Source organism: Megascapheus bottae, chromosome 17 (assembly GCF_031878675.1).
Source record: "Megascapheus bottae isolate mThoBot1 chromosome 17, mThoBot2.hap1, whole genome shotgun sequence".
NCBI classification, from domain to species: Eukaryota; Metazoa; Chordata; class Mammalia; order Rodentia; family Geomyidae; genus Megascapheus; species Megascapheus bottae.
Genome location: NC_143525.1, coordinates 44,100,896 through 44,126,013, shown reverse-complemented (window position 1 = coordinate 44,126,013; position 25,118 = coordinate 44,100,896). Strand labels below are relative to the sequence as shown.

At 36.4% G+C, this 25,118-nt stretch overlaps 1 protein-coding gene across 17 annotated transcripts in view; it reads left to right on the top strand.

Moving 5' to 3' along the window:
• Positions 1-25,118, top strand: part of Bcas3 (BCAS3 microtubule associated cell migration factor) — a 481,230-nt gene that overhangs the window by 189,118 nt on the left and 266,994 nt on the right. For all 17 annotated transcript variants that reach the window (XM_090351166.1, XM_090351162.1, XM_090351164.1 and 14 more), the window contains 2 exons: positions 233-333; positions 20,393-20,493. In XM_090351166.1, coding sequence (XP_090207292.1) covers positions 233-333; positions 20,393-20,493 — 202 coding nt within the window. The remainder of the gene's footprint in view (positions 1-232; positions 334-20,392; positions 20,494-25,118) is intronic.

Here is a 25,118-nt window from a genome sequence, read left to right as displayed (position 1 = left end):
GCTGATAAGTGAATACTGGCTTCTATTATTTGTTTGATGCATTACTACCTCTTTATTCTTAAGTATATTGTCTTATGTTTCAGATTTTAGTACATTCATTGTAATGGTTATATATTCATTTTAATGATTAAACATGGTGTGAGTTTATCTCATTGTCCATAAGTGGTGACAGTCTTAGTGATTTACATCAAATCTGTTATGCTTAAACATTAATATTTGGTTGTTTCCTTAGAACGCCTCAGTGGAATGAATTACAACCACCATTCAATGCAAACCATCCCTTGCTCCTTGCTGCAGATTCAGTACAGCATTACCAGTTCCTTCTTGCTGGCGGTAAGTAGTTACAATTGGTGTAGTTTTTTTTTTTTCTATGTGGCCTTTTTGGATTCTGTCTTAAATGCTGATTTAAAATTTTTTATTATAAAGGTTATGTACAGAGGGGTTACCCTTACATGTCAGGTAAAGAGTACATTTCTTTTTGGATAATATCATCCCTTTCCTCTTTTTTTCCCCCAGTTTAAGTGCTGACTCTTAAAGTATACATGCATATTAACACAGACCCTTAAACTATCACACAGAGGTGAGGTAAGAGATTTCCTACAAAGATAACCCATTAGTCCCAGCACACATGAAGTATGTCTCTTGACTGTGGTACTTTCTGCACATGAATTATCCCTGTGCAGGTATCTAGTGGGCTCAAAAGTTAAACACCTCAGGAGTATACAATAAATAATTTAGAAATACTTGGAATCTGTTTCTCAAAACAAGTTGATATTTTCTACTAAGAAAACTGTAACAACTAAGTAATGATTTTTATTCCATTAGGTTTTCTTTGTTGGATGGTGTCTTCCCCCCTCCCCTGTTTTCAGTGCCTGGGATTGAACATAAAGCCTTATACATACTTGGCAAATGTTCTTCTTTTATGTCTAAACCCTAATTAGTTTGTACAGATTGAACAGAATGCATCCAATTAGATATATTTTTTAATATGAGAGGCATGAAAAATAATATTTATTATCCAGTTTGTGTTTATAGAATTAAAACTTCCTTATAATTATGATTCAGTTTTGTAGATTGAACGGATTCCTGATGGCTCTGAATACTGCATGTTTTAAAATAACTTGCTTAAATCAACATTGGCATATATTCAATGGAGATTTGTTATACTGAACTTATTATCTTGCTTAGTAATTATAGTATGAGGTAAAATCCTTCTAGAACTATTTTATTTCATTTTTGTAATGTGTTATGTATTATTCTGTAGTCAGAAACATTTTATAGGCTTTGCACTGAAGTTATGAAATACCACAACTCCAGTAAATAGTTGGCAGTCTTATTTTCTGATGGAGTTGAACTCATTGCTTCTTCTAGCACATAATCAAGGTTCTTGTGTGTTAGGCTCTTGTGGCTTAAAAGTATGCTGTGTATTGTTTCTGTCCTCAATTCATTTACTGCTTAATCCAGACAGTTGTTTAAAAAGATGCAAAATAAATAAATAGAATAAAAAGTAAAAATATGCAAAATAAAATAAGATGGGCTAGTCAGTAAAGAGGTGAGTTACACATTTAAATATGAGATTGGTGGCATAATTTGCCAAAGGTATTATGAGGTAAAACGTGTTTTTCAGATTTGTTCAAGAAGCAAAGTAGATGTTAAAACTTTAAACATGTATTTGTCATGTGAACAAGGTAAAACATGATGCATACATCATGTCAAAGAAAGATCAGTATCATATTTTCCCAATATCTTTACATGTGGGAACAACTATCTAATTATCAAGTTAAGCACAATTGGCTCTATCAGAGATAATTCTGATTTTTGTCATTTTGGTATCAATTTTATCTGTTTAGTAGACAAACAGTGTCAAGTCCAAAATATTTGGGTGATAGAAAACAATTTCACTATAGTTTCATTCTGTTGATTCAGTATGATTAAAACTTGATTTTAGTTACCCTGAATGCCTTTTTACAATTAAAACAGGTGCCCAGAACTAGTGTTGGTCATGGCAAGCTGTCAAATGTTTTCAAATAACAGTCTTAAAATAGCTGGTTATTTTTAATCCATGTTGGGGATTGAACTCAGGTTCTTGCATATACTGACTAGGAAAGCATTGAGCCACTGGCTTACTTCCATAAATAACCCCTGCCACCCAGAATTGCATTCTAAAAAGCTTCCTCCACTGACATATGTGCTGGGGAAGAGAATGGAGAATTGTGATGAAGAAATATAGTTAAGATGGGACAAACCTGTTGTTATCAAAGACTTGGGATGAAAAAAGTTACAATTCGAAAGAGTCACTGGATGAGTCTGTGTTGTTTAAGTTTGGAATATCATAAATTTAAGTCCTTTCAGATGGAGTAACACTGGTAAAAGTTCCATTGTAGACCATATCTCAGTAACTTCCTAGAAGTAAATGTCAATTATGAAGTTTTAGCATTGTAAAGGTATATCAATCCATGTAAATGATGTAATATTGCTTGTACATTTATGTACCCTTATAAGCTTTTGTGTTTATTTTAGAAGTGTATATATAATGGGTCCTGAGCACTTCAGTAATGTTTAATATATAGTTTTTGTTTTATTTTGTTTTTGTTTTTGGCCTGCTGCTTCAACTCAGGGCCTGGCTACTGCCCTTGAGCACTTTTGCTCAAGGCTAGCACTCTACCCCTTGAGCCACAGCACTATTTCTGGCTTCTGCTGTTTCTTCCTCTTCCTCTTCCTTTTCCTCCTCTTCTTCTTCTTCTTCTTCTTCTTCTTCTTCTTCTTCTTCTTCTTCTTCTTCTTCTTCTTCTTCTTCTTCTTCTTCCTCCTCCTCCTCCTCCTCCTCCTCCTCCTCCTCCTCTTCCTCCTCCTTCTTTTCTTCTTCTTTCTCCTTCTCCTCTTCTTCCTCCTCATCTTCCTCCTCCTCCTCCTTTCTTCTTCCTTTCTTTGTTCTTTCTTATTTGTTCTTTCTTCTTGTTGGTCATGGGGCTTGAGCTCTGTCCCTGAGCTCTTCAGTTGAAGGCTAGCGCTCTACCACTTGAGCCACAGTGCCAGTTCTGGTAAGAATCTCACTCCCCCCGCCCACAGTCTTAACAGATTTTCTTGCCTGGGCTGGCTTTCAACCTCCATCTTCAGATCTCAGCCTCCTGAGTAGCTAGGATTACAAGCATGAGCCAGCACCTGACTATTACCTCTGTCTTTTTCTATGTATGTGGTACTGAGGAATCTTACTCAGGGCTTCATGTATGCTAGGCAAGCACTCTACCACTTGGCCACACTCACAGCCATAATATATAGTTTTAATACCAAAATACCTATTTTGACTTTGGGAAAGATTATTTTGTACTATGTATGATCTGCATATGTAGTAGTTGCAATTAATACATTTTCACTAATCTTGTACTTTTATATATAATTTAATATGTGAAATTAACTCTTAAGCAGAAGGTAATTCTGCAGTATTAAGTTGTTTCTTTACATTGAAAGGAGCGACACAGAATTAGATTGGATTTTTAGTCAAGCTTTCTTAATGAAAATAGGGTATTTGATTGAGAGTCCTGAGCATGCCAATGTACTACATGAGTGAAGCTATTAAATATGCAAAATGTAGACAATTAAGGAATAAGAGCCTGAAATCCAGTTGATAAGAGGCAGCATTGGCGCCGGGTTAAACAGGATGCCTCTTCTGCTCATTGGCAAGTCAAAGCTTCATTATGAAGATTTTAAAACTCCAGCATTCTGGTAAAGTCCTCTCACTCGGGTTATTTGAGGCAAAATTGTACTGCTTAAAACAAGTATAGTATACTTGCTCTGAGGTTTTTGTTTTGTTTATTGTAGTTACCCATACTGAAAAATCATATTAGTACTATGGACATAAATCAGTGGTAGAGCACTTGGCTAGTATATGAGGCCCTAGATTCAATCCCTAGAAGTGGGGGTGGGAAGATAGAAGGAAAAAGCAGAGGATTTGACCCAAACCTCTATGCTCAGCATGCAGGAGGCCAGCCTATATGGTTAGACTCTATCTCAAGAAACCCACACAAACAAACCATCCTTCAGTTCTTACCTTGAAGATCTTGGAAGCATTTTCTGTCTTTTTTTTTTTTTTTTGCATTTAGGTCTGTAGGTCAAGTGAGGCTGACTTGTATAGACCTCTGAAATTCCAATAATAAAAGGGAATGTATGATGTCAATAGAAATAGAAATAAATTTTTCTCAGGGAGATGAGAGTTGGAGAAATCTCTTTTCATTCAGTCTTGTAATTATAATACATATACTTGTAGTTGATTTCCCGTGTTATGCAGATGTGGGCATAAGTGTTGCTATGGGGAGATAGGGAAACCTACCTCCAAGCACTAGAGATTTCCAAAGTTTTTGTTTTGTTTTGTTTTTGTCAGTCATGGGACTTGAACTGGACCTGGGTGCTGTCCCTGATCTCTTCAGCTCAAGGTCACTTTTTTACCACTTGAGCCACAGTGCCACTTCCAGTTTTCTGGTGGCTGATAGGAGATAAGAATCCCATGCACTTTACTGTCGGGGCTCGCTTTGAACTATAGTCTTCAGATCTCAGACTCCTGCGTAGCTAGGATTGTAGGCATGAGCCACTGATGCTCAGCTTTGGTGGTTCCCCCCACCCTGTTAATTCCATTCAATATACCTTTCGTTTCAGATACTTCATTTTATCTCTAGAAAATTATCTTTGTGTGTGTGTGTGTGTGTGTGTGTGTGCGCGCGCGTGCACATGTGTGTGTGCGCGCGTGCACATGTGTGTGTGCGCTTGTACTGGGGATTGAACTCAAGACATCTACCACCTTCAGTTGTATTTTTGCTAGTTAACTGGAGATAAGAGTCCCCTGACCTGGCTTTGAACCAAGGTCTTCAGATGTTAGCCTACTGGGTACTTAGATTGTATGTATGAGCCACCTTTGTCGAATTTCTCTTTGGGTCATTTAGAATAGCTTCTATTTCCTTTTTCATTATATACTTGTTTGACCATCTGGAAAATTATGGAACCCTATGCAACAAGGCATGTTAGAAGTCAGCAGATAAGAAATAAAGGAACTGATCACACAGGCATGATTAGCAAGAATGTTACCAAGGAAGTCACTTGACTTTAAAGTGTTAGTGTTAAGTTTGACAAAACCTTAGTTTTATTATACTACAGCAAACTAAGTCTTCGTTAGGTTTCTTTTGAATAGATAGGCTCCCTATTGGTTTGGCTGCTCTTTTAGATAACACCACTTTTCATGTTGGCCTTTATAAACAGGTAAGTAGTACTTACACCTACTATTGAACTTTGATTTATATATAGAAATGATAAAATAGGCTATTAAAAGAATCCGTGGATATTGATTTTCAACTAATTTTTGGACTGTTGGCTTGCCACTCTCAATTAAGAGATGAGGAATCTGTATTTTTCATTCTACTGTTAAGTCACATGTTTGGGCTTAGGCTGAACTCATTTAGAAGATTTTAGCATCCTATTACTGATTGTTTCACTGGTTTTGTAGTCCAGTGGTGATGTGCTTCATTCGCATTATAAGTACTACCTTCTACTCTGCTTGCACAAATTTTATTTCATTGATATTGTCCATACCATCAAAAAGCAATTAAATATGCAAGTTTTCTTTTGAGATGCTTATTCTCAACTGTCACAGAAAATTTAACCTAACATCCTGGATTGCATTGCTATTGTGGTACGTACCAAGGATGATGGAAGTATTCAACAATATTATTTCCTTGCATTGTCCATAATAAATATTTGCCCAAGTGTGGGTAGAGATGGGTGGGGAATAACGAAATGTTTTTCTCTAGTAGAGGAAGCTTGTAATGTAGGACTTATTTAAAGAGTATTTTTAGTCTATTGTTGGTCATTGGGTGTGGCATACTGCTATATGTAGTTTGACTATCTGGCCTAATTAAGAAATTGCTTAAGATTGAAGTACATTGATGATCTTCTTTGTTTTATTAAACGTATTAATTGGCATATGCCATATCATATATGTATGTTTTTTCGCAAAGAAATTAAACGTTTGCATTCCGTGTACCTAATATTAGTCTAATGTATGTAGCATATATGTTACAAACTTGGGGGAAAATTATAAAATTAAAGTTTTTTTCTATAAAAGAATGTGAAGTCCATGAAAGTATCATCAGTCATCTGCAAATGTTATTAAGTATGTACTTGAAAGTTTGGGTTAGCTCATGCTTAATCATTGTAAGACATATACTTCTGTATTTCTATGTCTTGATATTTTGTGCATGAAAACCTTCCTGTTACTACTTTTCTTAACTTTGAAATGAAATAAAAGGAAAATTTTACAAAGGGCTTCTTTTTAATTTTGAATGTCTTATTTTAAGAAACTTTTTGTACTATACTATCTCTTCAAATATAAAAGCCTGCTATTTACCATTGAGAGTAGGCACTTTTCACTGATGTATTTACTAACATCAATGTCTAAGGAAACTGGACATTGATATAAACTAGAGAAAAATAATCTATTGGGTCAAAAGTCTACATGTCTTCAGTACCTGTGCTTCTGATGGCATTTACTATATTCAGCTTGCATTCAAGTTTTTACATATAGATACTATTATCAACTCTGGGAATTGGATAGTGGGGATAGAGGATACAGCATACAGGTAATACGCCTGTCCTTTTTCTCTTGAAATAAAAGGCTATAATGGAAGGGTCTGACTCTGCTTACCTTCAGAGATACAATGGTTTGTTATTGGTAGGAGATCATAGTTTGATGTGCCATCACTTACATCAGTAAAGTTAATTAGTAATAAACAACTAAGTGGGATTTTGGAGGAATGCTACAGCTGTCTGCTATATTAATGGTAACAGGAATTCTGGAGCCATTTCAGGATCACTATTTGTATGTGTCTATCAGAGTTAGAATACAGTCATTTCTCTCAGTTTCAACCTTCTCTATAGAATTTCTGTCAATTGTTTGACTCCATTAAGTGTACAGAGGAAATAAAAGCCTGAATGACCAATCCACCAGGGGCTATGGATAGACACTTTCTTTGTCCATACTTACAGCACTGCATTAGGTCTCATTATCCATTTATAATAAGTGACCTCTGCCCTTGGGTCATTGAAAAATATTCAACGTGCTTTTCTGACACACAGGGCACCTTTCTTAGCAGACATAAAACAGTGGGACGTCTGGTAGTCTGGAGGGCTAGTATACATACACAGCCTGTGCCAGATCAATCTGGCAAATTGGTTTTTCTTTGCTCTTACATGGTTCACAAATGGGCCAATGGGAACTTAATATCTGAGAAATTAATTTAGTGTTCTATTTCTGCTTGTTTTAATTTAAATTTTTTGCTACATTGTACTTTTTTGTTTCCCAGAAACATTTTTTCTCCAACTCTGATTTTCACATTTCCAGATAGATAACTATGGGAAATCTTGGATACAATCAACAAAGCTATTATCTTTGGAAAATGTGTGCTAAATTTTTTTCAGGAGAGGTTTCAAGGTTATTTGTGGTATGTTAAAATCCTGTCTTACAGCCTTTTGGTCTGCCCCAAATTCTATAATCTAGTCTACCTTGAAGAGCTGGGGAAAGCATTTGGCTCTGCCTTTGTTACTAGTGCAAAAATATGGACACTTGACAGAAAACTGTACATGTCTACTGGTCTAAAGTATAGCTTCTGGTCAGCAATATAGACATGCACAAAGAGGGGGAAGAATAGTGACTAGTGTCTAAAATATCTAATATCCAGAATTTTGCATGATATGAGCTAAAGGACAACCTTCCAAGAGTTGAAGTGTTCTCTAAATGTGGGACTGTGGCATATACTACATACATTGTGTATACACAGTAGGAGTCAGACATTTACCTGAAGTATATTCAGATAGGAAAAATAAAAGAGAACCACTTTTTTTAAAAAAAATTTATTGTCAGGGTGATGTATAGGGGGGTTAGAATTAGAGAACCATTTTTTTTAAGCAGATCATTTGAAGAAACTATGAGAGTATGAGTTTTAACTTATATGCTATTTTAACTAAACTATTTAAAATTTTCTGGTAATATGTAAAATTTTTTATAGTTTTGGATGCACAATTTATGTTAATAAATCCCTGTTCTTCACTTAGAAATTTATTATGCTTTCATTATCACATATACTGGCATGTTTATTTCGTTAAAATACATATGAAACAGATTTGAACAATACCAGATTATTACAATAAATTAGCAGCCACCTTTTTTATGAGACATAGGAATTTTATTTCAACAAAGTAGTGCTTTCTACATATGTTGTACCACTTCATGTAGTCAGATTTTGGGACACAAAGGTGTTATCACCATAAGAATAAGATTGAGTCAAATCACAATTTTTCTCTCCAAATTAATTACAGAAAACCTAAGAGTTGTTAGTAGTCTCTATGACAAGAATTAATATATTAGCTGGATTATAGCACCATTTGATAAATTGCTTACTAAATACATCAAAATTGATTGGCTATTCTGTATTTGAATTGACAAATGGCTGCATTAAGAGAAGGAGAGAATTCCATTAATTATAGCTGCTTTCAACTATAGGAAATGTAATCATATGAATATGGATTTGGCAAAAACAAAACTTTCTTCATAGTAGTGTTTCTTATGTGTACACCGCTTTGCTATTAATATGATAACTGCTATAGCTACTATCTTTTACATAATTAGAAATTTTGCTTCTTTGTAAAAGCTGTAGTCTAAGCTCTTTTGACTGTATAGTTTTTTTTAAAAGTGATCCAAGAAGTACAAAGGAAACCTCATAGAAAGGTTGCCAATTCTTAATTATGTCTCAATTTATATATCTTATATTTAACTATTTGTGTTATTTCACAAATTCCCTTACAAATTTTTGACTGCCCTATATAATTATATATATGTATGAATATATATGTGATGATAACTTTACTTAGCAAACAGGAAATCTAGAAATAAATGGTTCTGCCTTTCTTAACATTGTTAGGTTGAATTAGTCATTGCTTTCTGTAACTCAGTTTTCTCTTCTCTATAATTAAGCCATTAAAAATCCTTTGCAGGGCTGGGAGTTTGGCCTACTGGTAAAGTGCTTGCCTAGCATACACAAAGACCCAGGTTCCATTCCTTGGTACCACATCATAGAAAAAGCCGGAAGTGGTGTTGTAGCTCAAGTGGCAGGGTGCTAACCTTGAGAAATCCCAAGGACAGTGCTCAGGCCCTGAGTTTAAGCCCCATGACTGGCAAAAAAAATCCTTTACAGCTTTTTTTTTTTTGTCCTATCATTTTATTTATTTATTTTATTTTTAAAATATTTTTTATTTTAATGTATAGAAGGATTACAGTTATATTTGTCAAATAGAAGGTGTATTACTTCTCACGCATTGATATCCTTCTTATGTTTTTGTCCCCATTTCCCACCCCGACCCCTCCCCTCATTTTTCTCCTCCTATTTCAAATAAACAAGTAAACATCCATATAATATTCTAGGTAACAAAGTGGGATACTGTAACAATATGAGATTAACCAAAGGGCAACACAAGAGAAAAACATAATACATTAAGAATAACAGTCACTCATAATTAAGGTCTTATTTCCATGTCCTGGAGGTCCATTAATTTGGCCTCATCCTATATGGCCTTCTGTATCCAGGGTTTGAGCTATTGTAATCCTCTGCTAGGAGAGTTCTAGATGTTTACTAATTATTACAGGTGAGGGAAACCCTTGAACCTATGTTCCTTTGGGTCTGGCTTACTTCACTTAATATGATTTTTTCCAAGTCTTTCCATTTCCTTACAAATGGTGTGATGTGGTTCTTTCTGATGGTGGCATAGCATTCCACTGTGTATTAATACCACACCTTGTTGATCCAAGCCTGGGTGGGTAACCCTTTGCAGCTTTAAGAGTTTGGATAATGTAAGCCTGTGGATGATATCATAGATTTCCTTATAATCTTATAACATGTCCTGAAATTCATAAAAAAAATCAGATCTCAGCCAGGTTAAAATAGAAAGAAATAACTTAGGTCATTGTTTCTTTATGTTGTGACTTCTGATTGAGAATGTTTTTCTATTGTTTGATCACATTATATTGTATCTCTGTTCTGAATATATAGATGCATATTATAATGAGAGAAATTATTATTCTTGGCAGGTTAGAAATGATGAATTGAGCCACTTTTACTTGAGCTTGAAAGTATGAGCTCATAATATGACTTGTTTAGTTGAATCCCCTTTGTACAACAACTTAAAGTATAAGAAAATGGTCTTGGAGATTGAATTTAAGAAATTGAGAATTCAATCACAATAAAAATTATTATAAAAAAAGAAATTGAGAATTCAGTACAGAGACAAATACAAATATCTGCTAAAAAGTGGGGTCACATATTCGGTGTGGATGAGAAATTTCTCTCTAAAAAAAGCTTTCTCAAAGAATCTGAAGGAGGAATAATTTTAAAATTAATTATTTTCGAAAGTGTTACTGTGGCTCTAGTGGTATAGTGCTAGCCTTGAGATGAAGCGCTCAGGGATAGCACCCAGGCCCAGAGTTCAAACCCCACAATGGACCGTGTGTGTGTGTGTGTGTGTGTGTGTGTGTGTGTGTGTGTGTGTGTGTGTGTTGGAGTCCATAGCATAGAATTTGAAATCTTTTCTAATTACTTTCCAACTGGGTGACTTTGAGCAACTACCATCCCTGGGCTCCTGTCTTTTTTAAAATGGAATTTTATACGATCATGGCTAGAGTAAATGACTTCCAAAAAGCTTTATCCTGAAGCCTGGCTTGGGAGGAAGAAGAAAAATCCAAGCTTCCTAAATACATTTTTGGCTTCTCAGTCATGGCTCTAGAATTGAAATCTTATTTCCTCTCACAGTTCTCAGTACTTTGTGACAGATGATTGGCATTGCAGCCAAATGTGTTTATTGTGAACCAATAGCAATGAAAATGCATGGGTAATAGATCACATCTTTTTAATAGGCTACCCACTCAAGTGTGGCACTCTATTCTATGCATTTTCAAAATTGTAGAAATGAATCGTTACTTATTAAGACAAACCTTAATAAATAAAGGCCAACTTTTCCTTTGCTGGTTCTAGTATATGTAAAGAGTGCGTTTTTTTCTAGATATATAGTGTATAATGAAAGACTAAAATATAAAAGGTTAGGAAATTGTGAAATTCCAGAAGAATCATTATTTCATTGTGTGAGGGGGGTGAAAGAAGGAGAAGAGTGGGTCATGAAGGAAGAACAAGAAAAGTGGAAGGAAGAATTGCCTGTTTGTGGAGAGGATAGCGATGAAATGTCATACAGCAGTAAAAGTCCAGCAGAGTTGGTCTTTATGTTGATGGCACATACAAAAACATTTTAGCAAAATTTTAGGGACTTACTGTAAGGTTTGCCGAAAGGAAACTCCACGCTGTTCAAGAGGCGAGGGTGTATTGAGAGAGGGAGAGAACGAGAAAGAGAGAAAACAGACCACCAACCATACAAGATGGAGTTAGGTGGAAGAAGAACTCATGGCAGGAAGTAAGAGATTAGATAGGGGGAGGGGTGTGGCCACAGTGGAAGCAGATGCGACCTCAAGGGATGAAGAAATACTTCAGACTGGGGGACCTTCCACTGCCTTCAGACATGCCAGTTGCCAAGGTTACAGTCTGGGCAGGGATTTTCAGGGTGCACAGGACAGCACCAAGGGAAGGAATCATTTCTCCCAGGCCGACCTAACACCTCAGTTATGCCTCACTGTATACTTCTGAATAATTCACATATCCCACAACCCAGATTTACTTTGTCTGCAGCTCAAGAAATGATGATTCAGCATTTTTCAAGCATCTGTAAGACAATTTTAGAAATATTTTAGGACAGAGATGTAGTTTAATGAGAGAGCACTTGTCTAGCATAAGGATGATAGATGGGAGGGAGGGAGGGAGGAAATAAGGAAGAGAGGAAAATACTGTAAGTTGTTCTGTTTTGTTTTTAAGCAATAAATTGTTTAAAGTATCTGTTTTTTCTTCCCCCCTCTCCTCCCTTCCCCTCCCTTCCCCTTCCTTCCCCTCCCTTCTCTCCTCCCCTCTCCTCCCTTTTCCTTCCTTCTCCTTGCCTCTCCCCTTCCTCTTCTTTTTCTTTTTGTATTTCCTGGGGGATTGAACTAAAGGCCTGGGTTCTATCCCTGAGCTTTTTAGCTCAAGGTTAGAACTTTACCACTTGAGCCATAACTCCATTTCCATCTTTTTGGTATTTAATTGGCGATAAGAATATTGAGGACTTCCCTCGCAGGATTGGCTTCTAACGCTGTCAGATCAAGAGCTAATATGACTGGCTTTCACTTTGTTCTTAATTGTGTATATTTAAAATATAGTGTTATACCATATTCATTTCTTAGAAGCATATTGGGATTGTTTGGAAATCTTTCTCAGTGGAGTTGCTGAATTGGTTGATGGTATCAATCCATTGTATTCTTACTTTTCCCCTACATTTTTATGAGATACTTACCATCATGCTGAATAGCTAAAGTAAATTGTGCCATCTGCCAGGCTACTTCTTGGTATAATTTGTCCAGTTAATAAATGCCATATGGCCTTGAAGAAAAAATAGAATAAAAATGTACAGGTTTGGGGCCGGGAGTTTGGCCTAGTGGCTGAGTGCTTGCCTAGCATGCACGAAGACCTGGGTTCAATTCCTCGGTACCACATACATAGAAAAAAGCCAGAAGTGGTGCTGAGGCTCAAGTGGTAGAGCTCTGGCCTTGAGAAAGTCCAAGGACAGTGCTCAGGCCCTGAGCTCAAGCCCAGGACTGGCAAAAAAAAAAAATGTAAAGGTTCTTTTGTTATGTCTTCTATGAGAACATTGTGATACTTGGGGAAGTTGGAAAAGGAGATTGGACAAGACAGACAAAAAATAGATGTACCCAAAGTTATCTACTATTCACAGAAATCTGTCATCTCAAGACAACAGGACATGCCACTTTTCTAATTATTTATTGCCTGGGTCTGTTCTTCTGGGAATGTAGAATGAGAGGAAAGTGAAACCCTAGATGTGCAATGACTGTTAGAAACTTTAATTATTAATTAGAGAACATCTATGGTACCAAAGGGTCAGGGTGCTAGAAAGATCATTGATCTGTTTAATATGTTACATAGGTAAAGCTTGTTCCATACTATATAACAGATTTTTATGCTGGTGAAAGAATGGCTTCTAATTCATAGAATAGCTAGCAACAATAACTTTTCTGTGTATGAAATTTAGTGAATTCCTTTGAACTTAAATTTTAACATCATGCAAATTAAATAATTTTTAATGCTATTCCTTTCTTGTTATTATAGCTATGTTGTTTTTACCCAGAGAAACTGTCTACAGTTTTTAACCATAGAAACTAATTTTAGGCACTTTGGTAATTGTGAATGATAGATCTGCATATATTTTGACAGTGAGTTTTGGTTTTATTTATTAAATCCGAAAATCTCTGGTACTTTACCCCTAATCTTAATTTTTTCTTTTGTTAGTAGATTAACATATGTTATGCTAAGAAACATTCCATATCTAGTTAGTGCCAGTGCTCATTTATTTGATTCCATCCACAGATGTCATGGAGTATGTATTATCGTTCAGTGATACTCTGGGTGCAGGTGTACCTGCATATGCAAGTCTGTATTTACATATGTTCCTTGTGATTGTATTTTCTTCTTCTGTGGATTGCCTAATCACTGGGAATTACTTTGCCCATTTTGTTTTCAGAGCCTTTCTTTTTGTATGACTACTTTTCATTTCTGTGCTAAGAAACTACTTTTCCCAAGTTTCTTCCTCAGTTCCTCAGTGTTTTTTGATCAGAAACAGAGTTTGGTAAAAACCCTCTCGCTGCATGGGTGCTATATAAATGCTGCCTTTAATAAGGTCCAAAATACAGGAAGTTTGTCCTTGGTGTGAGTTTATCACACTGGCCTTTGAGTGAACTTTGAGCTTCGGCTACTTCATTCAAGGCCGCATGATGTCATTTAGCTCACAATTTTTCTCTTTTGGTAGAAAAAGGGATGTTGTTCCCTAAAATAACTCAAAGGGCTGAGAAATGCCAAGTATTTACCACAGTTCCCACTAATACTAGCATGGTGGGATTTTATTGTTTCTGATAGGAGGATGGGAGTGATCGTAGGTGAGGAAAACTCCTTGGTCCTAAATTGGAAGAATACGTATAAAATTCACCTGACAGTATATTGCTCTGTCCATTCTTCTCCAAATCATTTATTCTGAATTTCTTCTTTATTGAAAAACAGATTTGTTGCACTCTAGCTGTTTTTGTGTGTTTTGTTTTGTTTTGCCAGTCCCAGGCTTGAGCTAAGGGCCTGAACACTGCCCTTAGGATTTCTCAAGGCTTGAGCTCTACCACTTAGGCCATAGCACCACTTCAGCAAGTATTCTACCATTAAGCCAAACTCCTGGCCCTTGGATTTTTATTTTGAAAGGTAATTAAGAAAGAATTTTATTCCATGAAATTCAAGTTGTATTCTCATTCTTTAATTTCTTGGAAGAAATAATAAAAAAAACCCTGATATACTAAGGCGCTTATATCTTCCCAGAAACCGTAATACTCATTCCTTGAACTCTAATTCAGACTCACATATCCTCACTTATCAGAGTCAGTGTTTAAGATTAGAATATTTAAAGAAACTTAAGTGACATTTAAATAACTCATTATTAGGAATTTAATAATTATTTCCATAGTCTAATGGTTTGTATCTATAGTTTAATAGCATATTGAGTAGTACTTTTAACTTTCTCAAATTCTTAAGTACCATGTTTCCTGTGAACAATTATATATTTTATATTTTGAAACATACACATATATAGATCACTACGTGATAGCAAAATACACATAATGATGTTTTTAGCTCTTATTTATTCACTGTAGGCATGCTTTGCTTTCCTGAGAACATAGTATAAACAGTCTGGCTTGTAGTTACCTCATAATGATCTAGTCATCCTGTCCTTGCTTATTTATCAAATGTCTATGTGTAGAGACAGGATTTTTCAGGTTGTGTATTAAACTGAATTGATATAATATCCTTTGTACATAATTGGATAAGGTGTACTATAAATGTACTATAAAAGTAGGGGAGGAAATGGCAAGGTTTACATCTCAAAATTCCTATCCTTTTCTGGTACCGATTGTATTATCTAACAATAGTTGAATACTTTCTTGCATAGCTGGTATGTATCTTGATCCATTGAACTTGGGTCTGCAAGATATATCTTTCCTGATGTAGACCCTTTAGAAAGTTACACTGTCCTGGTAGCATGGTAAAGCTCCAGCTGTGACCTAGAAAGCCTAGCAAGAGTAAAAGGCCCTAAACTTAAGATGAGTGCTAGTGCAAACACACAGACGCACACACATGCAAACAGAAAAATCTTAAGTCTGTTTTCTTTTAGTACCTACTGTATAAGAAATATAAAATGTTCATTTCACTTATTTATACCCTTCCTCCAACATTGCATATAAATTCTTTAGGGCCCCTACAAAAATATATATGAATATATATGTATATATACATACATATATATATGTTTGTGTTTGTGAATATTTTGTCTCTTATCAGAACTGCAATTGAATCATAGATTATTGGATCAAGATGGTCTCAACTTCTACTTCATGTTTTGACAGTTGTCTTTGTCACAGAGGAGACCTATATGTTCACAACCTCAAGCCATAGTAACCATTGTTAGGTTGTCACAAATGTGGCAATGCGTATACACTTGTGGTTCTCTTGACACTTTTCTGAGTGCTGCTGAAGAATTCCACAGTTGACAGTCCCTCAAATACTTCATTCCTGATACCTTTGCTCAAGTCTCAGAGCATCATTTCTAATAATTGATTAGCAGAGAGCAGGTAAAATCTGCTTTCACCATACTTGGTTTTGAAATTTTTTTCTTACTGTAGGTACCAAAGTGGATTTTATTTTATTGTATTGTATTATTATTTTTTTAGCAGTCCTGGTGCTTGAACTCTGGGCCTGGGCACAGTCCCTGAGCTCTTCAACTCAAGGCTAGCACTCTGCCACGTGAGCCACAGCACCATTTCCAGTTGTCTGGTGGATATTTAGAGTTAATAATCTCATGGACTTTTGTGCCAAGGCTGGCTTTCAACTGTGATCCTCAGATCTCAGCCTCCTGAGTAGTAGTTCTCCCCCACACTGCCATGACCTTGTGATTCTTTTCCTGAGACAATAAATACAGGAGTCCTTTCTATCTCTGTTGCCAGTCATGGGGTTTGAACCCAGAGCCTGAGCACTGTCCTTGGACTTTTCTCAAGGCTAGAGCTCTATCACTTGAGCCACAGCACCACTTCCAGCTTTTTTCTATGTATGTGGTACCAGGGAATTGAACCCGGGTCTTCGTGCATGCTAGGCAAGCACTCTATCACTAAGCCAAACTCCCAGCTCCAGAATTAATTTTTTTTTGTTTTTTTTTATTGTAATTAATAGAAGGGTTACATGATATTTGCCAGATAAATGGTGCATTAATTCCCATACATTGATACCCTTTCACTTGTCTTGGTCCCCATTTCCAGAATTAATTTTTTAAAAAGAGAAAAGGAAGGGTTTTTAATGTTGAAAATCATTTTCCCACAAATTTATGGTTTTTTTCTGTTATCCATATTCTAATGGTTTTAGAAACATTCTTAATTAGAAATCTAGTGAATAAAAGGCTTTCCTGCCTTTTATTCAATCTCTGTTTAGAAGTCTGAGATTCCGATTTATTGTATTTCCTAGATGTATTCTTGGAATATTTACTGATTCTTTTGGAAAGCAGACGAGGACAGACAAGGTCCTTCTTCAAACTCTTTTATTTCCTGCCCCTTTTTCATTGTAGTAAATTCCAAACATGCACAAACCTAAATAACAATAGTACAATAAACCTGCTGGCACCCATCAGTTCCTTTCAACAGTGATTGACCCTTGGCTAGTCTTGTCCACCTATAATGCTTGCCTAGCTAGACATCATATTATTTCATTTCTGATGGCAGGTAAATCATGTGTCCATTATTTTATTTTTACTACTTAGTCTAGAATGTGTAACTACAGTCTTTTCTGCATAATTATTGTGTATTTTTTCTATAACAGATGATTAGTCTAGATTCCACAGGCATAGGACATAACATAGATTTGAGAATGTTCAGATATGATTGTATGTACTTGTAGAAAGTAGTTTTTCACTTAAAGCTTTTTAGTAATCACTTGTATTATCTTAGCTTTATTCTACTCCTCCCTTTATACATGCACTCTGTTCTTTTTTTGCTCATCACCTTCCATTCACAAACTGGATTTTATTCTACCCAGTCATAGCTGCCTGCCAGCTCTTACTAGAATATTTAATTTGTATTTTCTCCTCTAAATGATTGTACTTACTGCTTTGTACCTTTTATCTTCTACTTTTGTAATATTTTGCCTTCAGATACCTGCATGGCTTACAGTTCTTGAAAATCTTCATCAATTTCTAGAGCATATTTATCTTCTAGATATTTGTCCATATTTAGCTTTTTGCCTAGTTATTTAGAAGATGATTTGGCAGGGGTGTGGGGTAGGTTATTACCTATATAAAGAATACAATACCTAGCTGGGTACAGTGCCTTATGCCTGTAATCCTAGCTACTCGGGAGGCTGAGATTTGAGGATCAAGGCTCAAAGCCAGCCTGGGCACAAAAAGACCTGAGACTCTTATCTCTTATTAACCTGTAGAAAATGAGAAGTGGGGCTTGGCTCATGGGTAGGGCGGTAGCCTTGAGCTGAAGAGCTCAGGGATAGTGTCCAGGCCGAGTTCAAGGTCCATGACCCACAAAAATATAAATAAATAAAAAATAAGAAGAATACAATATCCTCAAGTGCTGGTGGCTCTCTCCTGTAATCCTAGCTACTGAGAATGCTAAGATCTGAGGACCATAGTTTAAAGCCAACATGGGAAGAAAAGTCCCCTTGAGACTTGTGCCTTAAAATCTTGCCCTAGGTTATACTTGGTCTGCTTCATTTGTATCTGTTTCACAAAGATTTAATTCTAAATATCTTGATCTGTCAAAAGGGGATTAGATTGGCATTCTCTTTTACTGTTCATGGAAATGTATGGGTCTTTCTGAGAATATGTTTTAAGACATTCTCAATGTTCTTGTCCTCTGATTTCATTTTTAGGAACATAGCCTCCAGAAATGTTGACAGTAGATGTATATACAAATGTTGAAATGATAGTATCATTTTCTTAATCTACTCTTGTTTATTCACATTTCTCTAGTGTTCATTTCCTCTTCTTCCTCCTAGTTCTCTGTTCTGCCCCAAGCCTTTCTCTTTTTATTGTTTTCCCATTACTTCTGTCCTTGATTTATTTCAGTATAAAAAATGATACAAGTCCCACACCAGTTGCCTATACCTGTAATCATAGCTACTCAGGAGGCTTAGATATGAGGATCCAGGTTGGAAGCCAGCCTGGACAGAAAAGTGCCCTTGAGACTCTTATCTCCAGTTAACCACTCAGAAATCGGAAGTGGCTCTTCCTGTGGCTCAAGTGATAGAGATGGAGCCTTGAGCACAAAGAGGCTCAGGGTCAGTGCCAGGGCTCTGAGTTCTTACCCCACAACTGACAAAAACGAAACAAACAACAACAAAATAAACCCACTGGTACTTGTAAGGACTAAGGAATTGTATTTTTACCTCTATTTTACCAGGAACCTAAAACTATTCTAAATTTTAAGGGGAGAAAGTTCTATTTAGGAGGATGGAAAAGATAGATAGATAGACAGACAGACAGACAGACACACACACACACACACACACACACACACACACACACACCAATAATAGTGTGTTCTTCCCAAAAAGAAGCTAAAATTTGGGTGTCATAATATTTGACTTATTATAGGAACTTGTTAAATCATGTTATTGTTTCCATTAAGCAAAGATTCTTTGTGTGAGAAAGTATACTTTGACTATGTGATAGTGCTTCAGGTTCAAGGGAAACTGTTGAGCTATCCAAGTAAATGACATATTTCTTTGACTGGATTTTTTTTTCTCAAGTAAAACTTGTTCAGTCAGTATTTTTTTTTTTTGCTAGTCCTAGGGCTTAAACTCAGGGCCTGAGCACTGTGCTTGGGCTTTCTCATGGATAGAATTCTACCATTTGAGCCTAGCATCATTTCCGGATTTTTTCTATGTATGTGATACTGAGGAATCGAACCTGGGTCTTCATGTGTGCTAGGCAAGCTCTCTACCACTAGGTGAAACTCCTAGCCCTCTATCTGCATTTTTATGTGTAGGATTTACCTGAAATTTATTGTGTAACCTCTTTTATAGAATCTCCATTTGGGCCTGTGCTTGGTGGAACTCTCATATAATATCAACTCTCTCAGAGATGGAAATGTGAAGATTGTGGTTTGAGGCCTGCATGGGAAAAAATTAGTGATACTAACACATAAAGAAAGCTGGGCATGATTACTTTTACCTGTAATGCCAGATAAGTAGAAGGGAGAGCTTAAAGTTTGTGATCTGATGTCTATACTCAGCAAAAACATGAAACTACTTGAAAAAAGTAAATACACTTACAATATAAATAAATATAATAGATATAACATAAATACATAAAAATTAAAAAAATAATTATATAACTTAATATGCAAATGCTTTTTTATTGATGACTCAATACAGTTTAAGCAACTAGTTTGTTTTCAAATTCAATTCTGAATCAGGCTTTGCACTAAACTTTCATAGGGTGTAACAAATTTTAAATAGAATTCAGAGATCCTATCTATCAAACCCTGTCTGATTTCAACCCTAGTACTCATTGTAACCCTCAGTAAATTTGTTACTGTCCCTCAGTGTTCTTTGATGTTAATAAGCAGTTACTTGTTTCTTTTCATACTGATATTATGTTATTATTAAACTTGTACTTTTTATTGTTGGAAAGAAAGAAAATTTCATTTTATAACCCATGCTGGCCTTGAACATTTGATCCTCTGCCTCTGCCTACTACAGATTTGAATTACAGGCCTGTAATTTTATTTAATGAAAATATCTTTAAAATACACTGATTTTGGTAACTGTTTTGGGGTCTTGAACTTAGGGCCTGGGTACTGTTCCTGAGTTTCTGTACTTGTGGGTTTTTTGAGTAGTTTACTGGAGATAAGTGGTTCACAGTCTTTCCTGGCTTGGAGCTTTGTTCCTCAGATCTGAACCTACTGAGTATCTAGGATTGTGAGCCACCAGCCCTAGCTTAAAATGTACTCTTAATTGGAGATCTTTCATTTCTAGGAATTTTAGTCTTGCTTCTTCAGTAATTGTGTGTATTTTGTGTTTATGTTGTAAATGTCACATTTGTCTTGTAAAGTGCCACAGCATTTGTGCTGATTGTATTGAGATCCATTGAAAGTGTTTTACTCTGTTTTCTTGTCTTACAGTGGCTCCCCCTGGAAGTCCGGGCCCCATTACTCGACATGGGTCCTATGACAGTTTAGCTTCAGACCATAGTGGACAGGAAAATGAAGAGTGGCTGTCCCAGGTAGAACAATGATATAATACTATTAAAACAAAGGAAAACAAACCCTCTTATCATGTTTATTTTCTCTATTAAAAGAAAATATGGAGTATTGATTGTTCTTTGTTGAATTACCAAGCATTATTCAGTGCTTTTTCTATATTGAGAATTTCTGAGAAATATTGCTGGTATACACATATTTTATATAGGTATTACAATTAATATTCATAAACTTCATTGAAAATACATATGTGTATACATGTACAATGTTTGCCTTAGTATGGAGGATGTTGTCCTTATTTTTTGAACAAGACTCATAAAGCCTTTACTTTGGGGCAGACTGTGGGATACAGTTTCATCCGATTTAAAATGAGAGTGTGCTTTCTTAAGTAGCATATACACTCAATAGTGTTTGGGATTTGTTTTGTAAAGCTCACATTTTCTGATGGTGGGCTCATACTTTCATGATAGAAGTTTATCATTGTTCTGGACACAGTGCTGATGGTTCAAGACTACATTTACTGGCTAAGCTGGGGCAGTGCTGTTCTAATGTTTCTACACCAGACCTGTAACAGCTTTAAATGACTGCTCTTTGCCTTGCCAGGTGAAGCTGTCTTCATCTTCTGAGCTTTGAAATAAAAGATACTTGTGTAGATTTCACAATGGCGAGATTACAAATGACTTCATTACAAATGCTATTATGTCGCCCTCAAGTCTGACATCATTTGGTGAAGTTAATGACCTGTCTTAGATTACCGATCTGGCAGCTTTTCATCCAACAGGTGCCTCTGAAAAAAGTGAGATCTTTTGTAGTTCCATCACCCTCTCAGGGAGTATAGTCTGAGAAACTACAGTGAATTTGGAAATTAGAGAGTCAGTTTCTACATGACATTCATTGTTTTATCACATCAAAAATACTCATGGGAAACTCCTTGAATGAGCCTCTGACATGTGGTGGTTCATCTTGCCTTGATGACACCTAGATTAAAAAAAAAATCCCAACATACATATGCTTTTTCCAAAAAATAAGATGTTGCCTAAGAATTTTGGCAAAGAAACCACTGCCTTCCACTTCATCTTTTCAATTAGAAGAAGGGGTAATGTGTGCTCTCAGTGTGAAAATATTTACAATATGTTTGTCCTGCACACAACAGGAGAGTGAATATAGGAACATCTGGCCACTGCCTCAGTGAAATTGCACAGGCATCTGTTTACCTCTCGGCTCTGTGACACTGATGGTTTTGAGCTTAAAATATACAGAATGCTTTATCTGTGGCCTAATTTACATTGCTGAATATGACTTGAATCACAAATCACTGTCCTCAATCTGAGTGTTTTTTTCTTTCCCTTGTGATTAGTGGGAATGCAAATATTGTTCCAAACTATGATGTCCTTGCCCTCCTGGACGCATACAAACAATGCTATGTTCTGTGAAGCTTCGCAGTTTTTTCATTATTATTATTATTTACGAAAAATCACCCTAATCAGAGAAATGGGATTAAATGTCAAAGAATAAAGACAAAACTAGGCCTATAAAGTGAACACATCGAAATAGAAATGACAAGACTTTAAGAAAGAATTGTTTTTCACTGAAGATTTACATGCCATTTTTGTTGTTTTTTTTTTTTAACTGTATTTTTTTTTGTCTTTTCTTTTTTGGCACTGGGGATCAAACCCAGGACATTGCACTTGCTAGGCAAGCGCTTTGTCACTGAGCTACATCCCAGCCCTTTGCATGCCACTTTTAAAAACCTGAAATAATGGACATTAGGGGCTATACAAAAAAATGTCCTCTACATCTTTTCCTTCACAGTATTTATATAATGATGATATCTCTCCTTCTCTTGCCACTGGACATGAAATTTATAGAGTTTTTCTGCAAATAAAACCCTAGGTTAGTATGTTGCATTTTAGTTAGATTAGTGTTTATTTTGCAAGTCCTGGGGTTTTAACTCTGGGCCTTGGTGCTGTCCCTGAGATTTTGTGCTCAGGGCTCTACTACTTGAGCTACAGATCTACTTCCAGCTTTTTAATGTAGATTTAGGGATTCAGGAGTCTCACTGGCTTTACTGCCTGGGCTGGCTTCAAAGCTTGATCCTCAGATCTCTTTCCTGAGTAGTTAGAATTACAGGTGTGAACCACTGGCACCCAACTAGTAATGTTTTTGAAGGGGAAAAAAAATCTATCAGAGAAAATCATAGCTATTCATTAAACAGGCATTTTGAAGGGAATTTGAAAGCGAATTAAATGTTATGTTATTGAACTACAGAAGGAACCTGAGTGTTAAAATTTAAGACCTTTCTTTTCCCTTAGCAAATCAAATAACAACTTCAGGATTTTTATGAGCCTGATCCTCAGTGAAGGAATTTCTTTTGTTCTGTAGATTAATAGGTGTAGTTGTAAGGTTTAAATTAAGGTAATCCGATGAAATTCCACATGGTATTCAGACATGAAGAAAAGGTTTATTCTGAACTGTGCCCCTCCATGCATGGTGGAGACCCATGGCAGAAGGGATGCTGAAATGCTTGGCAGGGGCTTATCTATGGAAGGGGTGGAGGAGAAAGTGGGGCCATGTGTGGCCACGCTGGATTCAGATGTGATCTCAGAGCTTGGAACCCTCCAATGGGAGATGTGATGCGGGGGGGCAGGGGGGAGATTTCGGTCCAGGGTGTGACCTCAGAGAAGGGAAAGGTGACTGCTTCCAGGTGTGCCATTTGCCTTGGAAGTGCATGTACTGGGTGGAGACTTAACCAGAAGGGTGAAAACAGGCCATTGGATAGCCTTACATTTCAGCCTTTTAATAATTAAGAAAAAAAAGATTCTCTCTGGCTACTTCCTGATGGCAAGAGGCATCTACTTTAGGGGTAGTTCTTTTCTTATCTTCTATGTTCTAGGCTGTCCTGGGGTTGGTGGAAAATGTCCTAGCTACTTCTGACATCTGATGACTGGGTAGTGGAAAGCATGCTAGACCAGGGCTGGATGGAATGATGAAGGGGCCTAATGGAAGGCCTTGGTGGATGTCTGGATCACAGAATATGTATGGGAGACCCAGGAAACTGCCAATGCTAACAGTCTTGAGTATAAGACTTATTATATTTAAAGAACTATATTAGCTGCACTCCCAAGTTAGTCTAGCAAAGTAGCAGGGTATAAAATTAACCCTCACTGGCTTTTCTGTATGCCAACAATGAGAAGAACACAACTGAAATCAGAAAAGCAACTCCTTGTATAATAGTCTCAAAAAAATTACCTAGAAACTAAAGAAGTGAAGGACATCTATGATGAAAACTTTAAAAATCTGAAAAAGGAAATTAAAGCAGAACTAAGGAAGTGGAAAAATCTTCCATGTTCCTGAATCGGGAGGAAATGGCAATACTACCAAAGACTATCTACAAATTCAATGCAATACCTATTAATATCCCAAAGTCATTCTTTAACGAGAGGAAGCAATCCAAAAATTCATATGGAATAATAAAAGACTCTGAATAGCAAAAACAATCCTTAGCAGAAAGAAAAGTACTGCCTTGGTACTCTCACAAGAACAAGTCTGAGGATAAGTTGAATAGAACTAAAGACCCAGAAATTAACCCCCAGACCTATGGCCACCTAATTTTCAATAAGGGAGCCAGAAAAATGGGATGAAAGAAAGGCAGCCTCTTCAATCAGTGGTGCTGGGAGAATTGGTTAAATACCTATAGAAAACTAGTTAGATCCCTGCATCAGAATCAATTCCAAATGGATCAAAGACCTCGAGGGAAAAGCAGATACCCTGCATATATTACCAGAAGGAACAGGAGAAACAATAGGGCTTCTTGGCACAGGTGGAAACTTTCTTACTAAATGCCCAGATACACAACAAGTCAAAGAAAGGTTGGACAAATGAGACTGCCTTAAACTTCAGAGCTTCTGAATGGCAAAAGACAGTGCTAGCAAGATAAATAGAAATCTCAACTCCTCTATACATTACTCTGACAATAAAATATAATAAAAATTGATAATAAATGCCAAATTTAAAAATAAAAAATAGAAATCTCACAGTTTGAGAGAAGATCTTCACCAGCCATATAACAGACAAGGGCCTCAAATCTAAAATATACTTAGAGCTGAAAAAAATTAAATCTGCCTCCAAACCCTCAAAGAAACAACTCCATTAAAAGGTGGGCTAAAGACTTAGAGACTTATCTAAATAGGAAATAATGGCCGATAGACACTAGAAGAAATGCTCAACATCTCTGTCCATAAAAGAAATGAAAGGGCTGGGAATGTGGCCTAGCTGTAGAATGCTTGCCTAGCATGCACAAAGCCCTGGGTTCTACCCCTCTGTACCACATATACAGAAAAAGCTGGAAGTGGTGCAAGGCTCACCTTGAGCCAAAGTGTCCAAGAACCATGCCCAGGCCTGAGTTCAAGCCTCAGGATTGGCAAAAAAGAAAAGAATTGAAAATCAAAACAACATTGAGATTCCACTTCACCCTAGTTAGAATTACTATTATCAAGAAATCTTTTAACAACAGGTGCTGGCAGGGATGTGGCCAATGTTGAGAGTGTAAACTTGTTCAGCCACACTGGAAAGCAGTATGGACGTTTCTCAAAAGACTAAATGTGGGCCGGGAGCATAGCCTAGTGGTAGAGTGCGTGGCTAGCATGCA